The sequence below is a fragment of the Acyrthosiphon pisum genome, chromosome X (genome assembly GCF_005508785.2).
Source record: "Acyrthosiphon pisum isolate AL4f chromosome X, pea_aphid_22Mar2018_4r6ur, whole genome shotgun sequence".
Classification (NCBI taxonomy): Eukaryota; Metazoa; Arthropoda; class Insecta; order Hemiptera; family Aphididae; genus Acyrthosiphon; species Acyrthosiphon pisum.
The window spans coordinates 111,379,692-111,392,491 of record NC_042493.1 but is presented as its reverse complement, the minus strand read 5'-3'; the positions used below and the strand labels follow the sequence as shown (position 1 = coordinate 111,392,491).

The 12,800-nt window shown below is 26.4% G+C and overlaps 3 protein-coding genes across 3 annotated transcripts in view; 1 reads left to right on the top strand and 2 right to left on the bottom strand.

Moving 5' to 3' along the window:
* Positions 1-1,732: 1,732 nt before the first annotated feature.
* Positions 1,733-12,800, bottom strand: part of LOC100165270 (transcription initiation factor TFIID subunit 7-like) — a 14,555-nt gene continuing 3,487 nt past the window's right edge. The window contains exons 2-9 of the mRNA XM_016801983.2: positions 6,911-7,033; positions 6,670-6,750; positions 4,773-4,979; positions 4,560-4,704; positions 4,303-4,430; positions 2,337-2,586; positions 2,093-2,262; positions 1,733-1,986 (exon numbers count right to left, since the gene is read on the bottom strand). Of these exons, the coding sequence (XP_016657472.1) occupies positions 1,957-1,986; positions 2,093-2,262; positions 2,337-2,586; positions 4,303-4,430; positions 4,560-4,704; positions 4,773-4,979; positions 6,670-6,750; positions 6,911-7,033 (1,134 nt within the window). The 3' untranslated portion in view covers positions 1,733-1,956. The remainder of the gene's footprint in view (positions 1,987-2,092; positions 2,263-2,336; positions 2,587-4,302; positions 4,431-4,559; positions 4,705-4,772; positions 4,980-6,669; positions 6,751-6,910; positions 7,034-12,800) is intronic.
* LOC107882892 lies at positions 7,729-9,001 on the top strand. Its single transcript, XM_029492176.1, has 3 exons — positions 7,729-7,882; positions 8,272-8,601; positions 8,668-9,001. The coding sequence occupies exons 2-3, from the start codon at positions 8,551-8,553 to the stop codon at positions 8,965-8,967; spliced, it is 351 nt and encodes a 116-aa protein (XP_029348036.1). The 5' UTR covers positions 7,729-7,882; positions 8,272-8,550; the 3' UTR covers positions 8,968-9,001.
* LOC100169356 lies at positions 8,995-10,465 on the bottom strand. The gene is made up of 2 exons (XM_029492174.1): positions 10,086-10,465; positions 8,995-10,006 (listed from the first exon to the last, which is right to left on the bottom strand). Exons 1-2 carry the CDS (start codon positions 10,226-10,228, stop codon positions 9,697-9,699), a joined length of 453 nt encoding a protein of 150 aa, XP_029348034.1. The 5' UTR covers positions 10,229-10,465; the 3' UTR covers positions 8,995-9,696.

The following is a 12,800-nucleotide window of genomic DNA, read 5'->3' as shown; positions in this document are numbered from 1 at the left end:
TTTATAATATTATCCAAGCCATCTAGCTGTTGATCATATTCTCCTTGGATCAATTCTTGGAGTTCATCTTCATTTTCTATCATGGCAATAATTTCATTAAACTGATCTTCGAAATCTACAAGTCCAGTTGATGTTGCATGTATCAAATATTTCTTATGTTTCAGGTAGTCAGTGGCGTGACCAGGATTTCAAAATAGGAAGGCTCTACACTAATGAGCAAAAAAAAAAAAAAATAGCTAATCAGAAAAGAAGAGGTTCTATAATATACGTTATACTAATATAATAATTAATAAGCTACTAATAAGTCACTACACAAGTACGATTAAAATAACTTTTAACTAAAAATCACAGAGTACATAATTATTATTAATTAAATTAAAATATATCAGACTTTTAAATATGCTTATGAGGTATATTATAATATACTTATTATCTTATGTACAAAATGAAAAAAATTAATCTATTCTAAAGTTTAATATTCTGGCATTAGATGATAATAGATTTAAAACATTATCAGGTATAACTTTAATTTCTTGGTGCATATTTAGAAGTGCCAAACCATTCAGTCTTTTTTCAGATGTTGTGTTCCTAAGGTCTGTTTTTAAACGCTTTAAAGTAGAAAACTATCTTTCTCCAGATGCTATAGTTAAAGAAGGGTAATAAGGTATTTTAATAGTTTATGAACTGTGGGGAAAACATTTTCATCACACTGAAGAAACGTGTCAATTGCATTTTCACATTTGAGATTTGTACAATATTTTCTCCATAGTTTAAACTCGCTTATAGCTCATAGTTCAGTTGTTTCAATATCAACCATATACGCCCAAACTAAGTTAATTTTTTCATTTTCTCCATCATTTAAAATTAGCCAATAGCCAATATCGAAGAATGCGCGCTCCTGTCAGCTGAATATCGCGATATATCGTAATAAACGTTTAAAATTAGAACAAAACTCCAGAACGTTTTAATTTGTTAAGAACTCTTGCAAATGCAACACAGAGTACACTATACAAATATACCTATGTTTACAAAATAAATATTAACATCACTATGAGTATACTTTAAAATTAAAATAATGTATAGGATTTAAAAATAATAATAATACTATAATCTATGCAGGATATACGGTTCCATTTTAGAATAAAATGATTGATATTACAATTAATTAACAGATAACAATAAAAACAAATATTAAAATCAATATTGTTTTATAATTGAGGGGCAATATTTCAAAACGTAGTATTTCCAAAATGTCATGAATTGAGTTATACATTGATTCATATGAAAAAATGGACGAGGAATCGAATGTCGTGGTCAAATTGAACCAAAACGAACTATTTCCCTTGTTAAATTGAATTAAAAGATAAATAAAAAAAAACTATTCTGCTAATCACAAAAAAAAAAAACCAACCAAAAGCTTTAAATTATACAACCTTATCTAGACTTAGATTAAAAAAATCTGTATGTCTATAACATACAAATTACGAACTTAATATAACAATAGCGATAATATTATAAGGTGTTGCACAATGTTTTCCAGTAGAGTTATGTCAACCTTATAAAGTTATAACTTTACTTATAAGTAACAACTATTTAAAAAGTAATATTATAACTTGTGCTTAAATTAATAAATTGAATATAACTCTAAAAATGCTTGATACTATAAAAAATACAGAAGTCACTTTTTTAAATCATAATTTTCTTTACCTGCTATGACATTAGTACATTTATTATCATACTTAATTAATTGATTATTGATCAAATTTATACAGTAATTTTCTGAATATTTATTTACAAATGTTTAGTTCAGTGTAAACAAAATATCAATATATATAATGGACACTTGATTATTTATATACTTATTGATAAATACGGATGTAAATTGAACTTATCAAGATTAAAAAATGATTATTTATAACAGTAAATACCAATCTAAAAATAAAATTACAATCTGAATTAAAGATGAAATGATTGAAGTTCTCGAATCTATAACAAATTAGGCAAAACATGTACAATAGATCAGTAACTATATTAAAATATATTTTTATAATAGAACATTTATTCTGATAAAAATATATATAATATAGTATACCTGTTGTTCTTTTTCTAGTTGCTCAGTAAATAAATTATTAGATAAACGTATAAAACGTTCTCTTAAATTTATATTTTCAATATTTGCAATTTCCCAATCTTGTTGTGATTTACGTTCTTTAAGTACTTCAATTTCTTGTTGCAACTGATTAATTTTATGTTTAATGTCATCTGAAACAAATTTCATGTTTGATAAATATAATAAACATATACCTCGGGTTTGTTGATTTTTTTTTATAACTTACTAGCAGACACATTTCCAGCTTTTAATGTTGATAAAACGAGTGTATCACCAAGTTCATTATCATCGCTAAGTTCTAATTCAGATTTAAAATCCACACCGTTATAAAATCTATAACTCATACTTTCATCAAATGTGGAACTTATTCCTCCTTCTTTTTTTATTTCATAGTTGGAATCATCAGCAGAAATGAACATTTCTTTAGTAAACTCTGTAATAAGGTTCTTGTTTCCAGAAATTGAAGGTTTTTCCTCCTAAAATTGGAAATACTATTATTTAATATATTTTAGACAGAGGATTACTATGATAATATATTGGTTTTATACACGGTTATCTACTCAGGTTGAAACACACCGTATATCATCCCATAATAAACAATAACCCCGTTTCGTGTATAGTGCTAGCTGTAACGAAATCAAATTATATTTTTTTTTATCTAGTTATTAATTATTAGTTTTTTTAATTTTTACAGATTGCAAGAATCTAATATTGATCTATCGTTTGATAAAATTATGAGCTCTACCAAATTGCATACATTTTGATTGTTATGCAGTTTGAATATTATAATAACAGTATTATTACACACAGCTGGATTTTTCTTATTGATGTATATTTCATAAGGGATCATTTAGAATATTATGTACTTGTTTTTCTGGCCAACATTCAATTAGAGCAGCGTTTCTCAACCAGTGGTATGTGGAAAGTTTGTTAAGAAAATACACTTCAATAAACTACTACAGTAAATTAAAAAAAACCCTTAAACTTCTATGATATTGAAATTATAGGTGATATATATATACAATTTCGGTATTCACATAATTGTTAGTTATAATACAATATATAATTATCAATTATATGAGTCAAAACAACTTGTAGTTCGCAAATAAATTTTAACTAAATTAATAATTATTTTTGAGGTACTAATTATTGCAATTAATATATTTTATTTATGCTACATTATGTGAAATGTCATAATCTTCAACTTTGATGGTGTGTAATTTGTCTGAAAAAGCATTATTTTTGTCATAATTAGAAGAAAAAAAACATAAAACGGTACATATACCTCAATGTTACAGTAGAGGTACGTACAACTAGCGTAGTTAGTTCGTCACTACACCGTTTCTAGTCACGGGATAAGATTTGTGTTCCGACCTGAGTAGATAACCGTGGTTTTATAATAATGTGTTTTTTTTATAGACATTTGAAATTGTTTTATTTTTATTATATTTTCAATATATGATAATAACATTTTTTAAGTTCTGTCAAAACGCATTAAAATTGAATTCAGGGTCTCTTATAAATTGTTCCTACAGCCGTTTAAAAATGCCAAAGATACTTAGTCATAATTTAGGTATAAAATGAAAAATAAATTCCTCTGGAAAGTTTTGTAGTTATTAAGTTGTAATTAAAAACATATTAATCATAGAGAATTGAAACTTTTTACCATAAAGTACTTTATACTATAGTATTTTATTGTTTTCTAATTTCTATACATAATTCAATTTTAAAATATTTTAAACTAAATTTAAATATAATTTTACAATTATTTCACACTTATTCACACCATTCTATAGTATATCAGTATATGGTATTGGCTTTTAAGTTCATAACAATAATATATGATTCAATAATATAATATTTACAAGATTTTTGAAAAAATTAGTTCAACATAGGTACTATACTATTTATAGAAAAATTAATTACTACTAGTATAGGTAGTTTTGTATTATAAAATATTCATAGAAATAAAGGTTAACTAGAAATATACAACATACAGACTCCACTCAGTTTGCACACTTTGTATACAATGATTCCACTCAATATTGTTTTTCTTACGCAAAGATTTATCATTGAATTAAAATTTATTACATCCACTACAGTGGTAACTCAATGACCAGTTATATCAAAGTCTACTATATATTAACTTTCTCAATCCCCGGTGGTAATAATAATTTAATTGAAAAATTTACCATTAATGAATTAGTATCAGACAAACGGCTGTTGTCATTACTCATATAATCATCCATATCTATTATATTTATATTACTAACTTCTTCATCTGAATCACTTAGAGCTTCACCAAAAATATCCTTTTCGGCTAATAGAAAAATATAAATAAACAGTGACATGGAGCTAACAAATAAAGTAAATAAATTGAATACCCTAAGAATATTTTATTCAAAGAGTTAAGATGTAAATTAAATTTTATAAAAACTATAAAAAATACCAATGTCTTGCTTTAGATCATTATACATTTCACCTTGCATAAAAGGTTCTTGTTTACTTATTCTATTGTTTTGAACCTCTGTTTCGGATACTAGTTCCCATTTTACACTAAGAGCTTCACTATCACTTTTTAAAAGATAATTTACCTAAGACAACACAATAGTACACTTAAATATATATAATCACTTTTAAAAAACAATTAATGAAGCAAAACCTCTTTTTCAATTTCTGGACCGTCAGTAGATTGTTTTATAAGGGTTTTACGAAATCTTCGTTTTCGTACATTTTTCAATGGTGGCGTTACACCATGTGGCCACAAATATTTTTTATCCACTTTATTAGGTTCCTTTTTTTTTGAAAAGTTTGTTACCTCATCTTCGTCAGACAGAGATAATTCCTCATTTTCTTTGCATATAATCATCTAAGAAAATAATTATATTAGTTAGACATAAAAAAAATAATTAGGTAATAGACAAATAACTTTAAACAAATAATTGAATAATGCATTTTAAATTACAATAAACCACATTTATTAACTACTAAAATATATCCTAAATTTTAAATTTGTATTTAACATGGTTATAGTAGATTAATTTTAATAATATACTCGATAATATACTAATACTTAAAAAAATATACAAGTAATGTTCAATTTTTTTCTAAAAGTCTAGTCTTTCAAACTTGTTCATAACCTTTAATAGGGAGACACCAAATTAGTCCACCAAATTAATAATAACAACATTTGTAATAATAAGGGACCGAAAGTTCATGCATTTTTCATGCATGTTTTACTGAGAACATCAAATAGTTGGTTGATCAGCTATAAATTTGAATCACAATCTAACGAGTTGAAAAATGAAATAATAGTTAGGATATTTTAAAATAAAATTCGCATAAGACAGTGGTAAAGCAACCAAAAAAAAGCGAATTCAGTGGTTGATCGGCAAAATACAAATTGAAACAAAAATGCTACTATCATTTTATGTAATAATAAATAGTACTTAAAGAAAATTAGATAAGTACCTACGCATATTAATTTAAACATAAATTTAATATTATTAAATAACATTTATTTTTACACAAATACATATAATGTTGTACATAAACAATATTTTTAGTACTGTAGATAGTCTCGCGGAAGACTACAGAAAATATTGACAGTTTACTATGTATATTATCAAAGATCACCAATAAGCTCAGCTCCTAGAACAACGCGCAGTATGCCTATATGCGCATACACACACACACACACACACACACACACACACACACACACACACACACACACACACACACACACACATAGACATTCAAACTAAATTTAGATATTGATTTAAAAAATTCAAAAGGAAATTGCAGATAGAAAAATTGCACAGCACAAACTGAGACTATATTGGACTAGCACAGAGCAAAAATAAAATATAACATATCTATGACGAATATAATGATGGCATTAGGGTTATTGAGTATATTCCAAAGTTTTTAAATGCCTTTGCTATTTGTATTATTTGACATTTTAACAGTATATTTTATTTTAAATTATTTTATTATAACGCCATTTTTAACTTTGAGAAGGTTTAGAACTCGCCTAAAAGGAAGCCTGCAAGATACTGAGATGTGAAAAGAGAAAATACGTTCAAAATATAGTAGAAATAAGACTATATAAGGCACACAGAACTGGGGATATGTATAAGCGAGTGAATGACCTCAGGGGTGGATATAAGAAGAAAAATTTCTAAGGAATGATGATCAGATGGCTCCCTAATGACTACAAGTGAAGAACTGGCAAAGAAATGGGGTGATTACTCTGAAAAGCTGTTGAACTATGAAAAACCGAAAGAAATCTTCCATTTTAATCAGGACATCCGAGAGTCACAGGGCTATGAAGAACAGACCTTGGAGGAAAAAATCACAGATAAAAATACTAAAAAACAATAAATCTCCTGGGAAGATGAAATTCAGTCGGAGCTTCTGAAGAAAGGGGGAGAAGAAATAGTATTTTGGTTATGGAAGGTAATTCATAATTGGGACACATAAGAACTACATTTTCCATCCCCAAAGTTCATATGCACTTATTAGTTTTGTATTAGGTATAATATTATTATTTTTACCTGACATATATCTGCAGTTTTATATATAGACTTGTTGTCAATTGTTTTTTGTCCTTCAATGATAGTTGGTAAATCAACAACCTATAGACAGGCAAAAAAAAAGATTATTACCACAAAAAATGGCTTCTAATATCTAAATATATTATAATAACTGGATTAAGCCACTTGACGTTGCCACTCAACATACATAATAATAAAATAAATGTCATATTATATTAATTATTACATTAAATAAATTAACCTTTGCAAATAGGTGATGATTGCCAATGACAACTTCACCTCTGCGAATATCATTCTCTAATTTTATACTAAGTTGTTTATCGGAATTTTTTCTTAATATCTCTCTTAACGAATTAGCAGCATCCTAAAACACAAAATGTGAATGACAATGTAATATTATGATAATTTTAAAATATATAGTGTTCTTCCTAAAATAGAAAAAACTTAAGTATTATTTAATTAATATTGCTATGTAAAAGAACATTGTTTTATAAATATTTTTAAGACAATATAAAATAAATGTTTATTTCAAGTAACGTGTCAGTGGTCGCTATTGATAAACATGAACTTAAGAGGATGTCAAACCCGCATGTGTTGTCTCCGTCTTACACACGTATGTTATAGCAAATTTTTGTTTGCTAGTTTCAATAAGCCCCGTTCACACGATCAAATAATTTGTCAAATATTTGATGTATGTCAAACTTCAAATATTTTAGAAATGGTTCTAAAATATTTGATTAATTTGTCAAATATGTGATTACTGGATTGATAATAAAATTCGTTATCATTGTATCATTGAAATTGATCACAGTTTATTTTTAATTAATATATAATTTGTCATGTAATTAGGTTTATTTTCAATTTATTTCATCTTTTTGTGAATACTTTCAAAATGCCACCGAAGAGATTAAAGGTAAGTAAAGACTACCTATACTGAACAGAATACTGAACACATTCATAACTTGAAAAAACATTTTTAATTTGATTTTTTTTGGTCAGCTAACAGCTTAGTAATAATATTATTTTATACTAATTAGACTGAAGTAAAAGTACCCATGGACCAATGAACAAAAGTCGACATTCATTGATCTTTGGCGATCACGTCCTACACTCTACATAAATAAGAGTCCTGGTTATATAAATAAAACGCAAAGAACAATTCTTCTGAATGAAATAGCTACAGAAATGAGCGAAAAGCGACCATCAACTACAAGTAAGCCTTTATCTATACTATTAGATGTAAAACAGTGTCATTAGTGGCGCAACTAGCATTTATTTTCAGGACGGGTTATACATAATATAGAATAATGAATATATATCTAGTATACATCTAAGCACTTCAAATTTTACTTTTAAAAACATTTTGGAAGAGGTCACAACCCCAAACCCCACCCCTGGTTGTGCCACTGAGTGTCATAATAAACCAGATGTATTAACCTAATGTCTTGAATGAATATATTCTGTATTATCATTTACAAACCGTATATTTTATTAAATACATTTCGACAAATTATTCTTAAAATTTCATAAATTTCAAAACTTTAATAATTGTTTTATTATACAGTCAATATTAGTTAATAATAAGTAAGTTTTTATTTTCAGTTGATGATGTGAAAGAACTTATAAACTCCATGACCACAAATTTCAATGCATCTTATAGGCGATACAAGGAGAGCTGTAAAAGTGGAACTGGTTTAGTTGAAATCCCTAAAGCTGTAAGGGATTTAGATTTTCTGAAAGATAATATTGCTATTCGACCTACGGTGTCAAACATATCAATACCTGATGATATAAATCCTGAACTTGAAGTATATAATATTAACAGGTATTACCTAACTTATACCTACTTACATTAATTTTTAACAGGAATCAAATACAAATATGGAAGTTATATTTGTTGGTGAAAACATGGGTTACGAAGACAGCCAAGAGGTAAGTTGATACAAAATAAAACAACCATTTATTTACCTAATACTCATTGTATTAATTATATTGCAGAATGTTGATGTTGAATATACCTTAGCTGAGCATCTAGAAAAAAAATCCATCTTGAACCAATTATCAACTAAAACCGAGTCTCCTCAACATTTAAGAAAAAGAAAAAAAACGGATGAAGTAGATGAAGCATTTTATTCTGCACTGAAAGACATCTCTGGTAAAAAATCAGAATTTACTGTGTTTGGAGAGTATGTTGCTGTTGAGTTAGAAAAAATTAAAAGTAAGCGTTTGCTTTTACAAGTTAAAAATAAAATTAATAATATTTTGACAGAAGCTTTAATTGATGAAATTGATGCATAAATATTATTGTTTGTTTAATTGTTATAATGTTTAATATTAAAGTCTTAAAGACAAGGCTGAAATTTTTAGTATTTATGAAATAAGTAATTTAAGATAAAAATATTTACCAATAGGAACTAACTATTGTTACTTGTAAGTCCTAAAGACAAGGCTGAAGCTTTTAAAACTATGACTACATAACTAATGAAAAAACTTATTATTCATAATATTTAAAAATGTTAATTTTTTAGTTATTTTATTTGTAAAACAAAGTTAATTTTATAATAAAATATAAAAATTGTTATCACTGTACATTGTATTTTATTTTTTTAACTTATATATTGCCTCTTTGTATAGCTTTGTTTTGCCAATCCACAGCTCCTTCGTTGTTGAAAAAACGCATGTACTCAGTTCTAATGTTATTAGAAATTACTGATGTACGGTTACCACTTTGCCGAGTTAATGAAGTAAATTGAAATTCCTCTGAACGCCAAGAGCCTTCAATTATATTACCAATGTCATCAATCTTATCCACTTCATTATTGATGTATAACAAATTATTTTCGATCAAAAGAAAATTGTGTAAAATAACGCAACACTGTGTTATTTTTTCTACTTTATTGACACAAAGGTTCATTGAATTTAACAAAATTCGAAACCTGTATAAATAGTTATAATATTATATTGAATTTTAGAATAATACATTTATAGAGAACATAATATATGTAAACAAAGATATTTTAATTGTAGTTACCGGTTAGCCAAAATTCCAAATGCATTTTCTATGACTCTTCGAGCTCGACTAACTCTATAATTGTAAATCAACTCTTCTTTTGTGAGTAGTCTATTTCGAAAAGGTTTCATAAGTCTTTCGCTTAATGCAAATGCATCGTCTGCGATAAAAACATGAGGAACAACTATTTTACTTTTAGAATTTGGAAATGTTATGTCATCTGGGAAATTAAGTGCATTTGTCTTAATAGCACTACTTAACTTGCTATTATTATATACTCCACCATCACTCATTCTGCCTGTTTGACCAACATCCACACATATAAATCTAAAATATAATATATAGATAACTGTTAGTAAAACTGTAGTTCATTATAATATTCAGATAATTATTATATAATTATCACCTATATTTAGCATCACAAACACCTAAAAGAACAATACTATCGGTTCCTTTATAATTATGATAAAATGCACCATCTGCTCGTCTTGGTCTAAATGTAATATGTTTCCCATCCATCGCTCCTAAGCAGTTTGGAAACTGCCACATATCATAAAAATCTGCTGCTATTTTCTCCCATTCTTCTTGGGTATCTGAAATCTGTTGTAAATGAGCTTTTTTTTTTTTAAAATGTTTAAAATACAAATTATATCACAAATAATGAATAGTAAATCGAAATCTTAACAATGAGCTTTAACTTAATAGAAATAAAATCAATTCATAAAAAATGTCAATTTAACTTTTGTTCAATAATTATTTTAGAATACTTAACACTTACCTTTAAATAATCTTTCATTAAACAAGATATAATTACATTTACAGTTTCCATAACAATGCCACCAATTGTATTTTTTGCTATTCTAGTAGAATAGGAGAGACTTACATGACTTTCTCCAGTAGCCAAGTATCATAGTGTAAGTGATAATCTAAATAAAAAAAGTGGTTTTTAGCTAATACATAATATTATACAGTTGACTAATTATATATACCTATATTTACCTTTTTTTAGCACTTATTGATTGCCTCATAACAGTATTTTGCTTAGCAATGTTTGATCCAACTTTCTCTAATAGTTTGTTAAATACAGTTTGATTCATTCTTAAAAAGTTAGTGTAGCTTTTTTCATCTTCAGTTAAAAGTTCGTTCTCGAGCATATTCAAAGTACCAGCACAGCTATAGGTATCTCTCCTGCTTAACCATTCTCTACACCATATGGTACGCCTGAAATTTCAACAAATAGCTTGATATAAGTCATAAATTATAATATATATACCTAAATAAATAATTAAATGATGGTTCATTAATACCTACGTAGCTACGTACCTTATAAGTTTCTTTTTGTACAATTTCCGAAGCAGCCTTAATTTATAAAGCTGTATTAATTTATCACGATCGTAGCTCATATCAAATATAATGTTTTAGTACTTAAAATTTAATAAAATTTTTAAAGTTTTTCAAAGTTAAAAGTACCTACTTAGAACAGTTAACAGAACCGATAAAAATTGATAATAATTTTCTTAATTATTCATACAAAAGATAAAACTTCAACATGGTAATTCTATTATATATACACTACACTATACTCTATGTGCTATTATAAGAGGAATTTAAATTTTCGCGGCTTCAACAGCAGTTAAAATTGACCAATCACTAACGAGTTTAAACTATAGTAATTTTGATATAATATTTGATGGTGTGAACCATTTTTCAAACAAATATTTGAAGTTTGACATACATCAAATATTTGACAAATTATTTGATCGTGTGAACGGGGCTTTAAAGTAATATTAGAGTAAAGTCACCTGTTACAAAAAAGATGGAGAATAATATTTTTGAGGGAATGACATGTCGATTTTATATTTTATTATTATTTGACTTTGTATTCCAGTTTCAAAATAAATAAAAAAATGTTGTAAATTTAAATGATGTTTAAATTGTTTTGAGACAATATTTAGACAAATCGATATGTCATTCCCTCAAAAGTATTATTCTATATCTTTTTTTTCATGGGTGACTATACTCTAAGATTACTTAAACACATAGAAAAAATGATTTTGCGTAAAAGCATTTTGTCTATGTTGCGTGTGAGCCAGAGAGAGAAAACAAATAGTGCGCTGACAATAGTGCGATGCCTCTTAATTTTCCATTTTTTTTTAGTTTTTTTTCTAAGTTTTATTTGTTGGATAAAAAAGCTTGAAAATTTAATAGAAGGCTCCTAGTATATTGTTTCAAAGGCAGATGAAAAATATTAAAAATCGTTAGTCACAGTTTTTTTTTATAAACATTTAAAGTTCAAAAAATGACAAAATATGGAAAAATCACGAAAATTTGAAAATTATTTCGAGTTAGAAATTCATAAAAATTTTTTTTTTTAAATCTAAGATATGAAAATGTAATACAAGATTCCTTATAAGATTGTCTACCTTTATCAAACAAAAAATATCTATAAGGAAGTCAAATTAAATTTTTATAAATAGATATATAAATATAATATAAAGATTTATAAATCTTAATTTGAAAAATTATTTTGTAGTTAAAAATTTATAAAATGTTCAATTTTTGTATCTAAGAATCAAAAATTTAAAACAAGATTCCACGTAAGTAATTAATTCTGTTACCAAAAAATCTAAAAAATACATTTACACAGTTTATTTTTATAGTCATTTTAAGTACAAATTTGGACGAAATTACATATTAAAAACCTAGGATAACTATTTTAGTTATTTTGTTGTGATTGTATAATATTATTCGTGGGTACTTGAAACTTCTAAAGTATACTATTATATATCTATGATTTTACCACGGTTTTTTGTTGATGTATAACGCATTATAAGTACCTAATGGATATTGTGATATAATTAATTTGGAATTTATTATTGGTACCTATTATAGGTCAATTTTTTTTTTAATACCATAGATAAGTATATATATGTCTAATACATAGACTGATATACCCTCTCCGCTCAGAATCGTTTTTCTTATACAGTGATATTATATCATTGAATTCAAATTTAATACTGTCCATTATACAGTGACCCACTTCTAACCTACTGTACAGCGGAGCGACATCCACTTACCCACCTTTTATTTTTAATATTTTTGTATTTTTTTTGTGTCTGTG